Here is a 20,780-nt window from a genome sequence, read left to right as displayed (position 1 = left end):
GCATGCCAATTTGATACCTATGCTATGTACCACTGTCTGGAAACATAGATACCAAAGTAAGATTTGCTTGGTACCATTCCTGCTATAATATGCATGAAATTTTGATACCAATGCTAGGTTATAATGGTACCATTGTATGAAAATATTGATACCAAAGTTGTTCTTTCACAAACCATATTTGTTACTTTGTTCGTATTTACAATGGTGCCAATTTCACAAACCAATTGCACTTAACATTCCAAATAAACTAACTAAATACTTTATATATATCATTTGACAAAGTTGAAATCTTTTAACAATCATGCAAATATTGGCTGAAATTTCATAAAACCCCAATTTAACATAACCATTTTCATTCAAGTTGATATACTACATTCATACAAATATTCAATTTAACATAAAAATTTAACATGCAAATATCTCATAACCACTGTCCTTCAACTGTTTCACTCTTGCTACTCTAGTTCAACACATGAAAATTAAAGTAAACCACAATCCTATTTTCACATATTGCCTGAAATTTCATACACACAACAAATTGAGTAAGAAAAAATCAAAGAAATTTCATCCATTTGCGTACCTGATTTTTGTCGAGTAAAGAGACATTGTTCGAGCTCTCATCCATGGAGATTGGTTGATTCAGATCTAATAACTTTTCCATTTGCTTCAATTTTTACTCTTTTACAATGTTAGAGAGCTTAGACAAACAATTTTTCCCGCCTAATTGAAAGCTTAGAGAAATAAAAATGGTGAAAATGGTGGGAAATATTGTGGTATTTTCTGGTATTTTCTCTCTCTACTCACTCCTTAGAGAAAATGTTTTGGTATGATTTCTCTCTCTTCCTTTCCTCATTTTTTTCCCTACTCTCATGTTTTTTGGAGAGTGAGTTTCACTCACTTGTGCCATCATCATTCCTCACTTTTATCTTGTGGGCCCCACATTTTTTTACTTTTCTGTTTTTTTTTGGTTGTTTGAGTCTCAAAGAGACTCAAACAGTTGGTTGCTGTGACTTTCTCTTCCCACTTGATAGTTATACAAGGTCATATGGTACAATAGGTAGCGCATTTGCTTGCTAGGGTTTATCCCGCTAATGGGATCGAACAATTATTTGTAGATGATATTCCGCAAGGTATCTTAATCTTGGCGGAATTAAATATTGCTTAACAATATGGTTTGCTTCCCCTTGAAAAAAATAAAAAAAAAGTTGTTATATGGTACTCCCTTTGTCCCATAATATAGTGCCTACTTCATTTTCGCTGGGTCAAACTTTAAAATTTTTGACCGAATATTCTCATTTGTATATATAAAAAAACATATTCATGTGTGATCCTGTTAGGTTCGTCTCAATGTGTAGTTTCATAATATCATCTTCTTATATTTTTTATTAATATGGAATTGAAGATATTAAAGGTCAAAGTTACTTCTTGAAGACCGTATAAAAAAGAAACAAGCACTATATTATGGGACAGAGGGAGTACAATACAAATGTACACAAGAAAACAATTATTCCTATCTATACCCGGTTTTAGAAATTAAGAGATGGTCTACGTTGCCATATTTAGAAGTCCAAGAGCCGAAATTCTCTGGGATCTACTTCATCAACATCTTCTCTAACAACATGCATGCTTTTCCTGGTCGAAGTTTCCAGCCTTAAGGGAATAATTGATAAATAATTATAGCAATTATAATCTCATTGTTTTACAAGCCATTGCAGAAAAATCATCAGTATTTATGTACGTATATATGAAAGCATATGAGCTAAACTTTTGTTTTTTCTTTGTGGGATCATATGATTAATTGAAAATATATATCTGCAGAATTATTACAGTAAAATGGGGGAGAATGGTACATCAACATCACAGTACGTGAAACTAACAAAGGAGCAAGAAGCTGTAGAAATTACCCCTGGAGAACTCAATCAACCTGTTCATGTTCCTCAGGTTTGATCATCTTTTTTTTCTCTTAAGTTTATCATTAGACATTTTAGTTTTTCTAGGAAATTTTGTTTGCAAATCAATAATGATTGTTATATTCATATACTAGGATCATGTTGGAGAATCCACAAGATAGATCAGATTTGCATGTTTTGAGTTTAAAATTGCCATTTACTTACAATCATTATTCCGCAAATTCTTGTATGAAATAATCTCCTATCAGGCCCGTCTCGAACTATATAGAGGTCATGTGCGAACTCATATTTGAAGAATTCAATAATGTAATAGCTCATCCATTCATGATTCTTCACTTCGTACAATCATATTATGAAAAAAGAGTAGCCCAAATAAGTAGATAAATATTTTCTTTTTACTACTTGGACTTTCTCTATTTTTGCCCTCACAATTAAGGGACCCTGTTCCATGAAACATGTTGAACATGGTAAAAATCGGCCCTATCTCGTATCATTGCATAAAAATTGATATAACTCAGCGCCACAAGCTACTAATTTTAATAATTTGTATTAAAACATAATCTAAGATACTAATGTTAAAAATATACATCTTAAAGACCATGTAATAAAATTTTTAAACAAGAAGCAAATAGACAAATCTTTTGGGAATATAAAGGGAAGGGAGTATTAACTGAGTAGATGATAATAAATGATGATGAAAATCATCATATAAGTCATTGAGCCTTCATCGCTTGTCCTCAATTTCATCAGAATGTTAAATAGCATTTTCCCAACTGATCATGTATATGTTAAAATCTGTACTAATACGAGCATAATTGATTGCATAATTTACAGTTGAATGTCAGGACATGTCCTGAGTGTGGGCAACAATTACCTGCTGGGTTCGAGATTCCTGCCGATGAGCCATGGATGACTGGAATTTGTGGATGTGCTCAGGATCCTGAGAGTTGTAAGCTAAGCTTCAATGATTCAATCTTTTAATTACTTAATCATCTAATCTTGTTATTCTAGCATGTGGTTAAATGTCAACTAAAACTTTAATTGATCAAATATTTGCAGGTATGACAGGATTATTCTGCCCCTGTGTGGTGTTTGGTCGTAACGTAGAACGATTCAAGGAAGAAATTCCATGGACAAATGCGTGCGTCTGTCACGCTATCTGCATCGAAGGAGGCATGACTCTTGCAGCCCTGATATCCATCTTCAATGGTTATATTGATGCAAATACATTGCGTCTTTTTGGGGAGGGATTGCTGTTTGCTTGGTGGATATGTGGTATATACAATGGTTTGTTTCGAGAAGAATTGCAGAAGAAGTACCATCTACAGGTAATCGTACTATCATAGCAATAAACCACATAGTATATGCATAATGTCTTTTACTCATTATTAGTAAGAAGTATTCTCAGCTAAATGCTATGTGCATATCAGTAGGGAAAATGACTGGAGTTATACTAAGTATGTTTAAGGGTCGATCTTTGGTTGTCTCTTTATTCTGATAAAAAAAAAAGGCATTGAATATTGATCAGCTCAAATGATTTCTATTGTTCACTATAAAAAAAGTAGCAATTTTGGAATCATTACTTACATGTTGAATAATATCAAGGCCTTAAATTCAATAGATTTGATCAAATTACTGATGGAACATAATTATACAGGATTCGCCCTGTGATCCGTGTGTTGTGCACTGCTGCATGCACTGGTGTGCACTATGCCAGGAACACCGAGAGATGAAGGGACGACTACCGGAAAATTCTATGACACCTATGACTGTCGTGAACCCTCCACCAGTGCAGGAAATGACTTCAGACCAGAAGCGCAATTCCTCTGTATCCTCTGAAAATGAAGGTGACCATCACAGGCCCACCGGTCTAGAGATTCAAGCAGTTTAGGTCTTTCCGCTAAAAATGGAAACTAGGGTCCTTTAAGCATGTTACATTTAAATATTTAGGGGAGGATGCTTTCTTGGCATCATATATTATCAATTTTGGCAGCAGTTTGATGGAGGTTTTTCAGAGTTCTTGTGACCTCAAACTTATTGGTAATGAATTTTCTGATTAATATGTTACTTGTTGTATCATCACACAGCACTACAGCAGCATATTATTAGGTCCTTGGAAGTATACACTTCCACCCAATGTTGCAATAAACCAGGGAAGTAAAAAATGGACTGAGCAATAAGTTCTCTGCTATTATATGCAAAGTTGCAATCATTCTTATTACATTCAGTAAAAGGGTAATACTTGCTTTAAAAATCGAACAATCTCATGACATAATTTCTAGCCTATATCTACTGTTAAACGTTTGGAATACATCTTCGACCTCCTTCATCAGCGAAAAGGTTTCAGCATGAGTTTCCTACCAACTAAGATGTGCTGCGGCGCAATTTTTGATTTCTTTAACTACAGCAGCCTTATTTTTCAGGAGAGAAGAATCCATGGGTATATTTACAGTAGCATAATAACCCAAAGTGTAATGTTTTGAATGATGACGGTCCTTTAAAAGCCACTAAGAAAATGCTTCTCGCTGCTTTATTGGTAACTCTAGTTCTGGTTCAGACACACTGAGAGGGGAAAAGTATTCATCTACCATATCCTCAGAGACTCTATCCAAGCTCGGTGGGTCCCACTGCAGATAATAAAAAACAATGCTGTCTAGTAAATAAGCTTCCAAACATTTCATCTTTAGCTATTTGCCGATGCAGGCTCACACATCCAGGGATGGGTGGCCGGATCCTCTCAAGGATCTTTATGAAAAAACATCCAGGGGGCACGATTTAAGTTGGGAAAAAGGCCACAAAGAAGGAAACAAAAAAAGTATTAAAGTATACTAGTCAATAAATAACAAGAACTGAGGCAGAATATTTTTGTTAAACATTACAATACCTTTGGCAAGAAGTCCCTGTCCACCATTCTTGCCCGTACTCCCTGGAAGCGTGCCAAAAGCAGAATGAGAGAACATAGAGGTGATCAAAACAAAAAAAAGAACAAATCTACTAAATTAATACCTCCAAGAAGTCATTTGAGATCTTCCCGGAGACTCCCTGAAGCGACATGCGGTACTCACGAGCCAGGCATTGGTCAAGGGTCTGATATCTCCCTTCTCGTATCTGGTGGGTTATATTTAAGATTTTAAGTAGTTAGCATGAAGTGGGTATCAAATGTAAACAAGCTTTCTGTTCCTTTTCCTTTATTTTTTATTTTTTTTTGGGGGGGGGGGGGGGGGGTTGAAATTGATAAATAAAAAAAGGGTGAAAGAAAGTAACTTACTGATCTCAAGGAAACCTTCAGGCTCAATGGGGATACTTCATGTAACCTCTTTAAAGTAGAAGCACACCAGGCATGATCTGTTTTGGTTGCCTCATCTTCCTGATAGAGTAAGAAGAGGATCTTGTTCAATACGACATTAAAAGATATATTGACCATAGACAATAAAGGTGCCATCTAAAATACTACTGTAAAATTGCAAATTCATTGAGCACCAAAAACACATGATCCTGCAATTTGCTGTCTTTAGATTTGTAAAATATTACTCGAGTGAGCTGACACCGGCAATTGAGCAGATATATCAGGAGAATATCATAGGGAAGAGTATAGGATATTACTCAAGCAAGAAAAGGCAACGAGTGGAACTCAGGGAAGCTTTACATAATAAGACATAGTGATATCCTAAGATACTTTATTTCAAGATAGCATACTCCTTCCATATGAAAACAGTTCTCCTATTATGTTTGATTATTCAACCATAAAAGTTTCTCTCCACCTGCTATCCTCCTGTTTGATTTTCCTTTTCCGAAATCCTGTTTTTGATGGGGTTCCCATTATGGCTCACCTGCACCTTCTCTCAACTATTTGCCTACCCCAATTGGGAATCATCTGGAACCCCATGGTCTTTAAAATCTCGCACGTCATAGACAATAAATCACTTGACACAATACACCTGGTTTTGGATTATAGACTGGGAAGGTCAACCACTACCGCACTATGTGCTGCTAAAAAAGGATCTGGAAGCAGATCTTGCTAGGATTAATACAGGGTAACAATTTCATCTGTTAAAATGGGTTATATAAAATCTAGTTCTGCTGGTACACAGTACACTGGTTGCTCGCACACCCCACAGCCGCAGCAGTAGCACATAGGCCAACTGTATTCTTGACCTGCTCTTTGTTTTGCATTATTGATGACACATGAGGGGTTTAAAGGAATGTGAACTTTTCCAAATATTCCGAATCTTTATAGATATTAGGGGGTAGTTTTTTATAAAACTGTAGGATGGAAGAAAAAACTAAGAATATATCAAAGTACCAGTGAATCAATGATCTCCTCGACAGTGTCATGTCCAAAACATTTGTTGAGTGTCTTCAGCCTGAGCATGTAGAGAAGACAAGATGCATACAAACATATGAGGAATGAATAAAGTAATAAATGAGGCAGGAAGATTAAAAAAAAAATCACAGAGAACAAGGACAGTAACTCGTAATCCGGGCCAAGAGTAGTTATAGTCCAACCGAAGCAAGCTCAGTAAACTACAGCCCTAAGATAACATCATTATTCTGCAAAATGCCTGCATCTGGACCATCCAAAGACTACAATTCAGGAAAACACTTCCCAGTTATGGCATAATGATAATGATGAGGAAGAAGAAGGGTGTGTGCCATGGCTACTGAAACATATTCTCATATGCTCGTTTGAAGTTTGTAGAACTAGTTGCTACGAGCTTCGACGTAAAGCAGGAACTCTAGGGGTGCATGTCTCTGTAATAACTGAATCAACTGAGAAAGATAACAACAGAATCTATCAAATATAGGAGCTCTTTTCTGGTCAGAAGATGTACTCTGTTGTTTAGGTCCTAGCTGAAATGGTGGTTAAGTGCTTGCAAACAATGCACGGAAAAGGATTTTGTGAAAGATACGGAAATAACCCTCACATTGGACTAATGTATGAAATTATATTTGTCATTAGTGAGGAAAAATGATAAGAACTCAGTCCAAGGTTCACAATATCTACTGCTGTTTTGGCTGTAGTATGTAGCTAGATGCTAATTGAATACGTTAAAGAATCTATGTGCAGATGGAGTGAGTTATTGAGGATATAGATGAACCCCACCCCTGCCCTCCTCCCCCAACAGGCAAATGAGATAAATTTGAAGCCAGCGAGAAGCAATCGACCTTTTCGTTTGTTAAGCCAATCAAACACAATCAGTGTCGAAAAGGGGCAATCAAAGTTATTACCCCTTCTTCGATGGGGACACCTATTAAGCTCCTACTTCCCATAGATACAGTGAAGATCAAGAAGAGCATGAAACCCCCCTGCTTCTGGCATCTTATTTTTCACCTATTTGTTCCTAGAGAATTAATTAATCCAAGAGAAAGACTCAAAACTATATAGATCTCAAAGTCCCTACGAGTATAATGCTTTATAACCATGAATAATGCTAAAAGCCACAGATCAGAACTCACAAAATAAACCAAACCTGCAAAGGACACTCATATTATCAGGTGATACAATGTCAGCAAACTCCTGTAGGGATCTCTCAATAACAGAAAAATCATCGGTGACAAGATTGTACAAATGTTCTTCTATTTGCGGAAGCTTCTGTCGAGTTCAAAAGAGAATAGTGAGTATTTGCATCACTGACAGGAAGAACACAGCATCAGGAACAACATTCAATAGAACAGACGGCGCTAAGTGAATAATGTGTTGCAAGCCCACAAGCAAGCATTTCAGCACCACTGAGTGTTTCACTTGTCAGGGCCAAGTATTCTCCTACAGGGAAAAAGGAAAAAAAAAAAAAAAAAATCTCAGTGAGTACCATATTAACTTGACAATGCAATGACAATCTCATTTACTAAGAATTAACACGGAGTCATATAGATGTATGCTGTTGTAGGCCCACCGGCCAGCAGAAGTAAATTGTATGTTGGAGGGCCAAAGCAGGATTTGAAAACAAAGTTCCTATACAGGAAACGTTTATTAGCAAAATTATCTTTTGATATAAAAATATATAAGAGATGCACAGGTAACATAATGCAAAAGCTGAATCACAATGTGAAGATGTGTCTGGTTAACTCAAGCTGACATAGATTCAAATAACAAGTCCTGTAGGACAAACTTAATGGGAGATCCTAATTCTCAGAAAACCTTAACAGCTGCATATACAAAGTGTCGCGTGCTTGGCTTGCTTACTCTACTTATGAGCTGAAGCCAGTCCATGAGCCTCATTAACAACAAAAGATGTTCATTTATGCATAATGTATGCCAGAAAAGCTGTGGAGGATTTGACCACCATAGGTTCCAAATTAAGGAAAAGAAAAATCAGTCCATATTCTCTCATATATGAAAAATATAAGGTGCTCGTTGAACTGCAGAAGACTTTAAGCCAACTATAGATAGAAAGCTCTAAGATGACTACTATATGCAATGAAGAATTGCAGATTAAGTTATAAATAATATATGGAGCAGGTTCTGGAAGATGCTAGATTGTCATCATTTTTTCTTCTATTAGATCGTAGAACTCTTTTTGACCAATTTCTGAGTTCAATCCCAACAAGAATAAAAAAGTTAAGAATTTACAGAGACTTTCCGAGTATTTTCAGCAACTCAGAACTTCCATTGGTCTAAAATCATAAGTAAATTCCTCGATATGAAGGCAAAAAAATAGTAAAGTAACCACACTTCCACTAAAGAGGGTATAAGGAAGAGACGGTGTTACCTAATTCGCTAATCCCCCCCCCCCCACCCCCCAAATTGCGAATTGAGACAGGCGAATGGTCGTTTTGGTTTATTATTGGCCCAATTTGGGTGAATTGCAGATTCAAAAGGCAAATTAGATAGCGCATCAGGTAACACTGGAAAGAGATGTTAAGTGAATGCAAATGCAACGTGAGAAAGTGCAAAAATTTGGAAAAAGCATTACAAAATATATTAACTGATATTACCAATGTAGCCAGGTAAATGCGAAAGGTAGAAAGAGGCTCCAGCATCAGGATGAAAACCAATCATAGTTTCTGGGGTGGCAAAGACCTGAGATCCACAATGAGGAAACAAAAAGAAAAAAGACTTGGGAGTTAATATACAGAAAAAGAGCCAGAACAATGCAGACATCAATACAAAACGAAACTGCAGCAAATCTGCTCTGCAGTTCTAAGCTAGATACTCCCTCCGTCCTCTATTAGTTTACCCGTATTCCTTTTAAAGGTGTCCCTTATTAATTTACCCCTTTCTTTTTTTTGCTATTTTTGGAATAGGACCACAAAGTTTCTCTTTCTTTCTATGATCCACAACATTATTTCTTCTAAAACTTTGTGCAAAAGAAAGGGGTAAACTAATAGAGGACGGAGGGAGTATATTATAAAATTGAAAGCAGCTTGAGGTCTATCATGCTTCTCCAGATACCTCGTAATTCAAATCATTCGACAAATAAAAACAAAGTCACAAAAGATATCTTCTTTCTGTTTCTTTGTTAATATTATTTACTAAGACATAATCAAGTACATACATCTTACTCCAAAAAGTGACGAAGAATCAGCAATCAGAATTCAGGAAGCTTAATACAAAGGTAAACACTCACAGTTTTGTCTGTTGCAACCCGAAATGTCCCAGGAATTGAGACACCTCCTCCACCACCCATTGTTACACCGTTCAGAAGGGCCACCTACGTAGACATTACAATATACAGCACCATTCATCAAAATACTTACCCATAAACACAATTAGAGATTCATATTATTTTTTTCATTCACATTCCAAATTAGATCAATATAGGGAAAAAAAAAATCCTGATGCTACAAGTCACAAATCAAAGAGTGCAAGGAAGCAACAACAATAATGCCAAGCCTTGATCTCAAATCATGGGGGAGGCTATGTGAACCAAAAAGTTATATCCTGTCGTACATTCACTTTCATCTTGTCCTATATATGCACTACTAACAACCATTTCCTTCAAAGCATTTTACAACCAAGTCATTTTTTACTTCCTTGGACTTGTTTCATATCCCCATATATCGCCACTTATCACCGATGCATCTGTAGGACGATGTGACACATGCTTAAACCAATTTAGTTGGTTGTTCTTATATTATTCTCAATATACATAACTCCCACATTTCTTCAAATATCCGCATTTCGAATTCTATCACTTAAGGTCCTATGAGTCACATCTTGGTCAGCATTTTCCTTCATGTTAAAAATTGACCCACCGTACTTAAAACACTTACTTAGGGGACCTCTTTACCACCTAATGTCACCATATCCTCATTTGACCTTCTTTGAGTACAAAATTGACACTTAATGAACTCAATTTTACTTCGACTTCGCCTAAACTCTCGAGTTGTGCTATGTATCAGCCCACTACCTCATATTGTGCACACATATTCTAGAAGGTATCCCAAGGATGAAGTTTGGAAAACATAATTGAAATGGTTATGTCAGAAGTTGGTTACAAGATGGAGAAAGTGTGGCAATCTAGTGGGGAATTCTGTTGGAGGAATATTATGCTACAAGCTATGTAGAGTAATTGGCAATAAATAGGAGAGGAGAGGAGAGGAGAGAGACTGGTGTAGAAAATTGGTGACAGTAAACACATAGTGCAGAAGAATCACCCCTCAAAGAGTAATTAGCTTGTAAATAGAGAGATTACCTAGATTTCCTAATACAAGTTTGGTATTTTCCCCTTATTTCCTGAGATAATCTCTTGTTTATTGTGTGCTTTGCTATTTGGTTGGAAACTGATGTGTCTATTTTATATAGAATTTTACCCCGTTTCCCATGAATTATTGGTATTAATTGCGCTCTTCGGAGCCCTTTTTAGTACTAATGTGTGTCTTGTAGTGTGGTTGTGTTTCCAGATTGACTTTTGTAGGAATAACCATATTTTGGTGCATTTCCTAATCCTTGATATCGCTACATGAGACAAGAAGTCGGGACGTGCGAAAATCTCACATTGGGCTAAAAACCTGGTGACCGCCCGACCGGGCGAGTTTTACTTGGCCAAGAAATCAGAAGCGAAGTCCAAGAGAAAATTGCTCCCGCGCCCGCCCGGGCGAAATCCGCCCCGGTGGGTCGGGCGAACTTTACTTAGTCAAATTTCAGAAAAGTTAAGCTGCCAGCCATTTTCATCTGCGGGCCCGACCGGGCGAAATCTGCCCGGGCGGTCGGGCGAGGCGAAGGATAATTATGCTGAAAGGCGCCCGACCAGGCGTGACGAAGAAGCATCAGACCTGACGACCGCCCGACTGGGCGAAATCCGCCCGACCGGTCGGGCGAGACGATCTTTGGGCCGTTTTAAGCGCGTGTTGCGCCACTTTTACAAGACATATAAATACTTATTTTCTTAGAGTTAAAAACGACGCCTTTTTACTAGACAATACATTTTATAACTTTTTAGAGAGCTTTTGAGTTTACTCCATTGTTGAACATTGATTACTACGCTTTGATTCCTTCAAGGAAAGACTAAGTTTTCTTAATCTCTTCTTTCCTTCATTATCATTATGTCTTTCAATTTGTTTATTATTTGTTTTGTTATTTCAATTATGTGTGAGTAGTCTATTAATCTAGGGTTAAGTTAAACCCTAGCAATGATTTAATACATGAATTCCTCCATTAATCCCATGTTTATGTGATCAATTGTTCTTGTTTGATTGAATTGTTCTTATGTTCATTATCATACTAGGGATAGATGATTTTGATTTGACTCCATATATCTTGTTTTCAATGGGAATTGAATCTAGATGGTTTTGTTGATTCAATCAATGGTATGAATATCTCTATGGGAATAAGTTGATAGGATTGCTAGGAATTTAATTGTAATGCTATGCTTAATGTCTCTTTCTTGCATGATTCCACGGGAGTAGGTTTGATTGCTTGTTTAGAGTAGCCATTGATACTCGGGAGAGGTCTTTGGTAGTTATAGGGTGCATTACTCCTCTTGAACCGTTGATTATGTTTATTTGGATGGAAATTATTAGTATTGGTCATGCTAGTGGTGATGCTTAATTCTAGATGTTTTAATTAATTGATATACCTCGTGTGTTTTTAGTGATTGTCATAGTTTAGCATTAGTCTTATTTCAACATCCCTTCCATCTTTGTTTGTCACTTGTTTAGTTAATTTGAGTCAAGATACCTAGTGTTTGATACTGTTTGTCCCTGTGGATTCGATCCTGACTTGCCCTGCTACATAGTTAGGAGGTTAGTTAGGAATTTACTTTTGTTAGGTGCGCGACACGCCTATCAAATTTTGGCGCCGTTGCTGGGGACTAACGGTATTAGATTAATTTATCTTTGATTTATTTAGCTAAATTGTCTTTGTTCGATGATTGTCACTCTATTTGCTGTTTGATCTCTTTTCTTTCAGTCTTTTTGTTGCATGCGCACTCGTAGCAAGGGTTCGCAAGATCTGATTACTCTTAATCGCGAGATCGAGGCTACAGCAAGGAGATTAGGAGGTCGAAGAAGAAAACAACAACAAGAACTAACAATGGGCGACGAAGCACCACCGAAGTCTCTACGGGAATATGCTATTCCCGATGAGACCACCACCACCATAACCAGACCGATAACCGCTGTCAATCATTTCGAGCTCAAGCCACAATTCATCCAGTTTATCTCACAGGATTCTTATGCGGGAACACCCAAAGAGAGCCCTACTGATCATTTGGCTAATTTTTTAGAAAAATGCAATACTTTGAAATTAACTAATGTTTCTGATGATTTAATTCGGTATTGTGCTTTTCCTTTTTCTCTCAGGGACGAAGCAAAGGAATGGTTTAAAGAAGAAGAAGTGAGGAAGATTGCTACATGGCCAGAACTAAAGAAGGCTTTTCTTTACAAGTTCTTCCCTCCTATGAGAACTTCCAAGTTCAGAACGAGATATCTGGCTTTCAACAACATGAATTGGAGTCTCTTTATGAAGTATGGCAGAGATACAAGGCTTTGCAAAGGCAGTGTCCACACCACGGTATTCCTGAGTGATTGCTGATTCAGACATTCTACAATGGTCTGAAGCATGAAGTTCAAAGTTCTATTGATGCCGCATCTGGCGGTACTTTCATGGCAAAAACTCCAGAAGCCGCGAAGACATTGTTGGATGATAGGCTGCCAACAATTACCTGAATGACTGGAGATATCTCTCGAGCCCCTAAAAAGGAGGTAAGTATGAGGTTGATGCTATTGCTACTTTAACTAACACTGTGCAATTTTGGCAGCTAAAGTTGATCAGTTGAGTACGGACCGAGGCACTGTTTGTGAGATTTGTGAAGTGCAAGGTCACTCCTTTACTGAGTGTCAATATAATAATATGGGAGGAACTGAGCATGTCAATGCCCTCCTAAACACAAACACAAGGCCACAAAACAACCATACTCAAACACACTATAACCCAGGTTGGAAGAATCACCCAAATTTCCTCTAAAATAACCAACCTCAACCTCCACAAACAACTACTCCCAGCCACCTGGTTTCCAACAAAGACCACCATTTAACCCTTCATCATTATCCCTCTCGACCCAACCTTGAGACTATCATGGAGAATTTAGCTTCCTCTCAGGCAAGCAAGTTGAATACCAAGCCAAGCAGATATAATTCTTCAACAATCTCTCCAACAAATCACTGCTCATAATAAATTGATGGAGAGTCAGATGACCCAACTAGCCCAACAAATAAGCCACCTCTCAAACCTTCAGGCCAACTTCCTGGGCAAACTGAACCAAATCCAAGGGGCATATCAATCCATTTCATTGAGGAGCGGTAAAGAACTGCAAGAGCCTATAAGGAGGGTAACTGAGCAAAACAACACTGCAAAAGAGGTTATAGAGTTGAGTGAAAAAGTTCTAAGGGAAAACGGGTTTGGAAGATGAAGCTAAGAAGACTGAGAAGGAGGAACCCACTGTCATTCCTATTACACCATACAAGCCACCTGTTCCGTTCCCTCAAAGATTGACACAGGCAAAACTTGAAAAGAAATATGGGAAGTTCCTCGACATCTTGAAGAAGCTACACATCAACATACCTTTCTTGGATGCCATATCTGAGATGCCTTCCTACACTAAGTTTTTGAAAGACATGCTCTCTAACAAACGAAAAATTGAAGAAAATGTCACTGTTTCACTAACTGCTGAGTGTAGTGCTATTTTGCAGAATAAGCTTCCGAAAAGCTAGGAGATCCGGGCAGCTATTCCATTCCTATCAAGCTTGGAGATATTGCTATCAAGAATGCTTTGTGTGATCTTGGGGCTAGTGTTAGTCTCATGCCATTATCTATCTGCAAGCAACTCAACATGGGCAAACTAAAACCCACACGCATCTCTCTACAACTAGCTGACAGGACAGTGAAGTTTCCACTTGGTATCCTTGAAGATGTTCCTCTTCGAGTGGGTAAATTCTTTATTCCTGTGATTTGTCGTTATGGAGATGAAGGAGGATGCACAAGTTCCCATATTCTTGGGAGACCCTTTTTGGCTACTGCTGAGCCATTATGACATAAGAAGGGTAAAATCACTTTTGAAGTATGATAGAAGATGGAGTACACACTCGCAATTCCATGACTTCTCCTTCTATGGGAGAAACTGTTTATAGAGTGGATGCTCTTGATGAGGTGATAGAAGCCGAGGCTTTTAATCTGCAACTTGATGATTCGCTACAAACGATCTTGATGGGTAGTGCTGATGAGGAAGATTGGGAGACAAGGGAATACAAGAGACTTCTAGAGGAGACACGAGCTATTGCATCTGAAAAGCCTCTCACGAAGTTGTTGCATTCAGAGGAAACTAAGGAGAGTACTACGCCTCCTAAGGTAGAACTCAAACCTCTTCCTTCTACTTTGAAATACGTATTCATGGGTCCCAATGATACATACCCTATTATTGTTAATTCTGAGCTTGATGACATTCAAATTGAAAAATTGCTCGTTGTTTTAAGGCAATATAAGAATGTCATTGGGTACACCATTGATGATATTAAGGGTATTAATCCCTTTGTATGCACAAAATCATTCTTGAGGACGAACATGCTTCTTCTATAGAATCTCAACGAAGACTTAATCCAAATATGATGAAAGTAGTCAAGAAAGGGGTTCTTAAATTGCTTGATGCATGTATAATCTACCCTATCTCAGATAGTAAGTGGGTTAGCCCTGTTCAAGTAGTCCCTAAGAAAGGAGGTATGACCGTTGTCAAGAATGATAAGGGTGAGCAAGTTCCTACTAGAACTGTGACAGGGTGGCGCATGTGTATTGATTATAGGAGATTGAATAAGGCTACCCGAAAAGATCATTTTCCCCTCTCCTTCATTGATCAGATGTTAGAAAGACTGGTAAAACATTCCTTTTTCTGTTGGTTGGATGGATACTCTGGTTTTTTTCAAATTCCTATTCATCCAAGTGACCAGGAAAAGACTACATTCACATGTCCTTATGACACCTTTGCATATCGAAGGATGCCATTTGGACTGTGTAATGCTCCGGCCACTTTTCAGCGTTGCATGATGGCAATTTTTTCCAGTTGAGAACTCTATGGAAGTATTTATGGATGACTTCTCCGTCTATGGAACATCTTTTAACGTTTGCCTTGCTAATTTACAAAAGGTGCTCCATAGTTGCAAAGAAGTTAATTTGATTCTCAACTGGGAAAAATGTCATTTTATGGTGCAACAAGGAGTCGTTCGGGTCATATTTTTCTCATCGGGGCATTGAAGTCGACAAAGCAAAAATGAGGTCATTGAGCGTTTACCACATCCTAACTCTGTCAAAGGAGTAAGGAGTTTTCTTGGTCATGCGGGATTCTACCGCCGTTTCATAAAAGATTTTTCCAAAATTGCTCGACCTCTAACTGAGCTTTTAGGCAAAGATGTCCCCTTGTGTTTACTGATGCTTGTAAGGCTTTTCACAGGTTAAAAGCGCTCTTATTTCTGCTCCTATAATTCAATCGCCTGACTGGAATCTCCCTTTCGAGATTATGTGCGATGCTAGTGACTACGCAGTGGGAGCAGTATTGGGTCAGAGGGAGGATGGTAAACTGCATGCCATCTACTATACAAGCAAGACTCTTACTCCGGCCCAGATGAACTATGCCACAACAAGGAACTGTTAGCAGTGGTATATGCGATGGAGAAATTTCGGTCCCATCTGGTGGGGTCGAAGGTGATAATTCACACTGATCATGCGACTCTTAAATATTTGATGAGCAAGAAGGATGCTAAGCCCTGTTTGATTCGGTGGATTTTGTTGTTACAAGAGTTGGACTTGGAGATTCGAGACAAGAAGGGTGTTGAAATGTTGTTCAGATCACCTTTCTCGAATTGTTATGGATGCTGAGGGTGATGAGGCTCTACCAATTGATGATACTTTTCCTGATGAGCAGCTTCTAGCTTTAGCCACTGCAGAGATCCCATGGTATGCTGATATAGCCAACTATTTGGCTAGTGACACTATTCCCAGCAGATATTCATCTCAACAAAAGAAGAAATTCTTTAAGGATGTGAGGAGGTATTTTTGGGATGAGCCTTTTCTTTACAAGTCTTGCGCGGATGGGGTGATTAGAAGGTGTATTCCTGAAAATGAGGTATCCTCTATTATATCTCATTGTCATGATTTACCTTGTGGAGGCCATGCTAGTACTAATAAAACTGCAGCGAAAATTCTTCAATGTGGTTTTTATTGGCCTACTTTGTTCAAGGATGTTCATCATTATGTGCATTCTTGTGATCGATGTCAAAGAACGGGAAATCTTTCCGTCGGAATGAGATGTCTCTTAACACTATTCTTGAAGTGGAGATATTTGATGTGTGGGGCGTAGATTTCATGGGTCCGTTCCCTTCCTCTTATGGGAACAAGTACATTCTGGTTGCTGTGGACTATGTCTCCAAATGGGTGGAGGCGCTTGCTTCTCCAAACTAATGATGCTCGTGTGGTTAGTAGATTCTTCAAGAAAACTATTTTTCCTCGTTTTGGCATTCCACGGGTTTTGATTAGTGATGGAGGTAAGCATTTTCTGGAGAATAAATTTGAAGCTATGATTAAGAAGTATGGGGTGCATCATAGAGTGGGACTTTCATATCATCCCCAAACTAGTGGACAAGTGGAGGTTTCCAACCGTGAGATCAAAACTATCCTAGAGAAGACGGTTGCACGAACACGAAAAGATTGGGCTGCTAAACTTGATGATGCATTATGGGCCTACAGGACAACATTCAAGACCCCCATAGGTACCACCCCCTATTGTCTTGTTTATGGGAAAGCATGTCATCTCTCTGTTGAGTTAGAGCATCGTGCATTTTGGGCTATTAAGAGCCTCAATTTCGACTCTCAAACGCTGGGTGAGAAGAGACTCCTTCAACTTGCTGAGCTTCGTCTTGATGCTTATGAGAGTTCTAGATTATACAAGGAGAAGACTAAGAGATGGCATGACAAGGAAATTGTGCGCCGAGAGTTCAAAGAAGGGGATTTGGTTCTTCTTTTTAATTCTCGTCTGAAGCTATTTCCTGGTAAACTTCGTTCGCGGTGGTCCGGTTCATTTGCAAGGTTTTTCCTTATGGTTCAGTGGAGCTTTGGAACCGACAAGGTGACACTTTCAAAGTCAATGGCCACAGATTGAAGCATTACCGAACTGGAGATCCCATTGCTGAGCAAGTTGACATCATACTCTCCATCCCTTCACCTCAGTGATATTAGAGGAGGTCGAGTTAATGACCTTAAAAACTAGCGCTTATTGGGAGGCAACCCAATTTCCTACTTTTTCATTTTTCTTTTGATTTTATTTTATTTTTTTTATTTTATTTTTGGAGTGAAAAATTTTCATATGTGTGGAACACCACTGCAGGAACATGGAAAAACGGATTAAAGCGAAAAGTATGTGCACTGGGCATCGCCCGGGTGGTCGGGCGAAATCTGCCCGGGCGGGCCCGCAAACAAACTCCAACTGGGCAATTCAGAAACGTGAAAATGACCAAGGAAGAAATTCCAACCGGGCGGTCGAGCAAAATCCGCCCGGTCGGGAGCGCAAGCAAATCATCAAAGAAAAAAATAAAAAAAGCAAAAGAAAGAAAGGAAAAACAACACACAAAACACACAAAAGAAAAACTATGCTAAACTAAACTACGAAAGCTGTAAACTACCTAAAGAGTGATAGAAAATACCATATGTACAGTGGAAATCCTCCCCCAAGCTGAACTTGGCAATGTCCACATTGCAGCACGGAGAAGGAAAGGAACACGACCTTCAGTCGGCCATAAAATCATGAGCACCATCAGCGGTCTCATCAGCATCTTGAGTACCGGTGCCTGCGCCACTCCCTCCAGCCCCGCCATAGGCGGGGTTCCACGTATACCAACTGGGGTGGGGACCAGCCGGAGCGATCGTACCAAGCCTGCAAACATAGCAAGGCGCTGGTCATCGTAGATGGTGTCTACGCGGCGCTCTAGGCGCTCTAGAGCTTGAGTGTTGGCAGTCATATTCAGTTCCATACGCTGCAGCACACTCATCATCCCCTCGAAGTCAGCAGTAGGGGGAGGGGGTTGGGTAGAGGAGGACGGTATGGAAGAAGATGAGGGCATGAAGGGGGCGGGCTCTCGCCTACGGTATACATGTGGAGGCTCAGGAATAGGACCACTCTCAGGTGGGTTTGCCGCATCTCTAACAGGGAGGAGATAGGTAGGTGGGGCGGCATTCCCTGAATCGGCATCCTCTATAGGTAGCGGGACTAAGGCGGGGTTAGGGAGGAGTATAGATTGCCGAGTGGCAATCATCCACCTATAATGCCTACCGCTAGACACAATGTATTTGGCGCAGAGAAAGTGGTCAATGTCGAGGTAGGTAGGTCCAGGAACAGCATTGGCCCGAATCTCAACATGGCCGAAATGACACGCGATGTGGGTGACTAGTCCCCCAATGACAATAGGTACGGAGGACCGGACACTGCCGTCCTCCTCAAAAGTGGGGTAAGTCGTAGAAATCTTATGCAGATGATGCATAAATGCATAGCAAGATCAAACGGCATAGTCATGGTGACAGGCCAAAGATAAGTGCCAAGAGCACTTAGTTCCTCAGTCCTAGAAGTGTTGGGTTCCCACCTCCCAAAAATAGTACTCCCCAAGAATTTCAGAAGAAAACGAATGCTAGGATTATGCACAGATTTGATTTGTATGTGTTGACAGTTTGGTGGTCTAACACCAGTAAGGGCTTCCCAAAGTTGGCCTAGCAGAAATGTTTCTGGTTTCTTCCTTTCCCCCCTAACGGTCATACCAAATAGTTGTGCAAATTGGCGAAGTGTCAGTCTCCTATCCACATTAGCAAGGCGAAAATACATGACATGGTCATTTTGAGAGTGTTTTCGAATATCTAAGGAACTTAGAAATTCTAGGATGAGGTCCGCATAGGTGTCATGGTACATGGTGTGAAATTGTTCTAGGGTGAGGCCCGCAAACAAACTCCAGGTGGGCAATTCAGAAACGTGAAAATGACCAAGGAAGAAATTCCGCCCGAGCGGTCGGGCGAAATCCGCCCGGGCGGGCGCGCAAGCAAATCATCAAAGAAAAAAATCAGAACGCGAAAAAATTTTAAGGAAAATTTTCCGCCCGGGTGGTCGGGCGAGACGCAGTTACTCGACTAAAACCCACGGTTTTTTTTTTTTCTTCCACTCTCTTTCAAACTCCCCATCCAACTTCATCTTCTTCCTCTCACTCTCACTCTCTCTCTCTCTCTCAAAACCCTGACCCCAATTCTCTCTTTCCTCACCATCTACATTCTCAAATTTCTTCACAATTTCTAATCTTTCACTCATCCTCACCAATTTCCCCATCTTACTTACAACTTTTTCCCCCTCACTCTCTCTCCTCTTCCTTCTTCTTCTCCTCTCTTGTGGTTTTCTTGAGTAAAGGTTTGATTTTTATGGAGATTCTTGCTAGATTAACCTTGAAAATTGTGTTTTTAAACTCTATGGTGCATTATGAGATGATTTTCTTCAAATTTTTGTGAAATTCTCACTTTCTCCACCATTGCTCTGTTTTTGCAGATTTTCACCTTCTCTAATGGCGGGTCGACGAGGTACACGTGGCACTCAACCTACTGATTGAGGTAGATCCTGACTTTCCTCATGAGATTTTCAAGGATGAGGCTCAAAAGGTCCGTTTTCAAAAACTTAAACATCGTATGATTGCCCCTACCCGATTTGTTCATCGTGACCTCTTGCATGTTTTGGATATTGCTGAAATTACCCGCACATTATTTGTTGGAATGGGAATAGAACAATTTCTCACCATGTACCATGGCACCTATGCGGACCTCACCCTAGAATTTCTAAGTTCCTTAGATATTCGAAAACACTCTCAAAATGACCATGTCATGTATTTTCGCCTTGCCAATGTGGATAGGAGACTGACCCTTCGCCAATTTGCACAACTATTTGGTATGACCGTTAGGGGGGAAAGGAAGAAACCAGAAACATTTCTGCTAGGCCAACTTTGGGAAGCCCTCACTGGTGTTAGACCACCAAACTGTCAACACCTACAAATCAAATCTGTGCATATCCTAGCATTCGCTTTCTTCTGAAATTCTTGGGGAGTACTATTTTTGGAGGTGGGAACCCAACACCTCTAGGACTGAGGAACTAAGTGCTCTTGGCACTTATCTGTGGCCCGTCACCATGACTATGCCGTTTGATCTTGCTATGCATTTATGCATCATCTGCATAAGATTTCTACGACTTACCCCACTTTTGAGGAGGACGGCAGTGTCCGTTCCTCCGTACCTATTGTCATTGGGGGACTAGTCACCCACATCGCGTGTCATTTCGGCCATGTTGAGATTCGGGCCAATGCTGTTCCTGGTCCTACCTACCTCGACCTTGACCACTTCCTCTGCGCCAGATACATTGTGCCTAGCGG

At 39.5% G+C, this 20,780-nt stretch overlaps 2 protein-coding genes and 1 non-coding gene across 5 annotated transcripts in view; 1 reads left to right on the top strand and 2 right to left on the bottom strand.

Moving 5' to 3' along the window:
- Positions 1 to 1,481: 1,481 nt before the first annotated feature.
- LOC104905326 (cell number regulator 6) lies at positions 1,482 to 4,066 on the top strand. 2 transcript variants are annotated; one of them, XM_010693823.4, is made up of 5 exons: positions 1,482 to 1,734; positions 1,819 to 1,941; positions 2,745 to 2,859; positions 2,970 to 3,238; positions 3,568 to 4,065. In XM_010693823.4, the coding sequence occupies exons 2-5, from the start codon at positions 1,834 to 1,836 to the stop codon at positions 3,799 to 3,801; spliced, it is 726 nt and encodes a 241-aa protein (XP_010692125.2). In that variant the 5' UTR covers positions 1,482 to 1,734; positions 1,819 to 1,833; the 3' UTR covers positions 3,802 to 4,065. The 2 variants fall into 2 exon arrangements, with proteins under 2 accessions (XP_010692125.2, XP_048496373.1); XM_048640416.2 differs by lacking the exon at positions 1,482 to 1,734 and having other exon boundaries at positions 1,751 to 1,941; positions 3,568 to 4,066.
- A 14-nt stretch (positions 4,067 to 4,080) lies between these two features.
- Positions 4,081 to 20,780, bottom strand: part of LOC104905325 (3-hydroxyisobutyryl-CoA hydrolase-like protein 1, mitochondrial) — a 29,995-nt gene continuing 13,295 nt past the window's right edge. Inside the window, exons 6-14 of one of the 2 annotated variants that reach the window (XM_048640403.1) lie at positions 9,479 to 9,562; positions 8,847 to 8,931; positions 7,589 to 7,674; positions 7,382 to 7,503; positions 6,214 to 6,274; positions 5,179 to 5,277; positions 4,917 to 5,018; positions 4,795 to 4,836; positions 4,081 to 4,655 (exon numbers count right to left, since the gene is read on the bottom strand). In XM_048640403.1, the coding sequence (XP_048496360.1) occupies positions 4,515 to 4,655; positions 4,795 to 4,836; positions 4,917 to 5,018; positions 5,179 to 5,277; positions 6,214 to 6,274; positions 7,382 to 7,503; positions 7,589 to 7,674; positions 8,847 to 8,931; positions 9,479 to 9,562 (822 nt within the window). In that variant the 3' untranslated portion in view covers positions 4,081 to 4,514. The remainder of the gene's footprint in view (positions 4,656 to 4,794; positions 4,837 to 4,916; positions 5,019 to 5,178; positions 5,278 to 6,213; positions 6,275 to 7,381; positions 7,504 to 7,588; positions 7,675 to 8,846; positions 8,932 to 9,478; positions 9,563 to 20,780) is intronic. The other variant, XM_010693822.3, reaches the window with a different exon arrangement.
- LOC125494594 (small nucleolar RNA R71) lies at positions 12,763 to 12,868 on the bottom strand. The gene has a single exon (XR_007270833.2). It is a non-coding gene; the product is annotated as a small nucleolar RNA R71 (small nucleolar RNA).

Source organism: Beta vulgaris, chromosome 1, assembly GCF_026745355.1.
Source record: "Beta vulgaris subsp. vulgaris cultivar EL10 chromosome 1, EL10.2, whole genome shotgun sequence".
Lineage (NCBI taxonomy): Eukaryota > Viridiplantae > Streptophyta > Magnoliopsida > Caryophyllales > Amaranthaceae > Beta > Beta vulgaris.
Note: the sequence above shows the minus strand (reverse complement) of the source record. Positions and strands in the feature narration are given on the sequence as shown.

Excerpts from the sequence above, each read along its gene's own strand:
- LOC104905326 (XM_048640416.2), top strand. The coding sequence starts at position 1,834 with ATGGGGGAGAATGGTACATCAACATCACAGTACGTGAAACTAACAAAG. Across the intron at positions 1,942-2,744 it reads AACCTGTTCATGTTCCTCAG|TTGAATGTCAGGACATGTCC; the intron begins GTTTGATCATCT and ends CATAATTTACAG. Across the intron at positions 2,860-2,969 it reads TGCTCAGGATCCTGAGAGTT|GTATGACAGGATTATTCTGC; the intron begins GTAAGCTAAGCT and ends AAATATTTGCAG.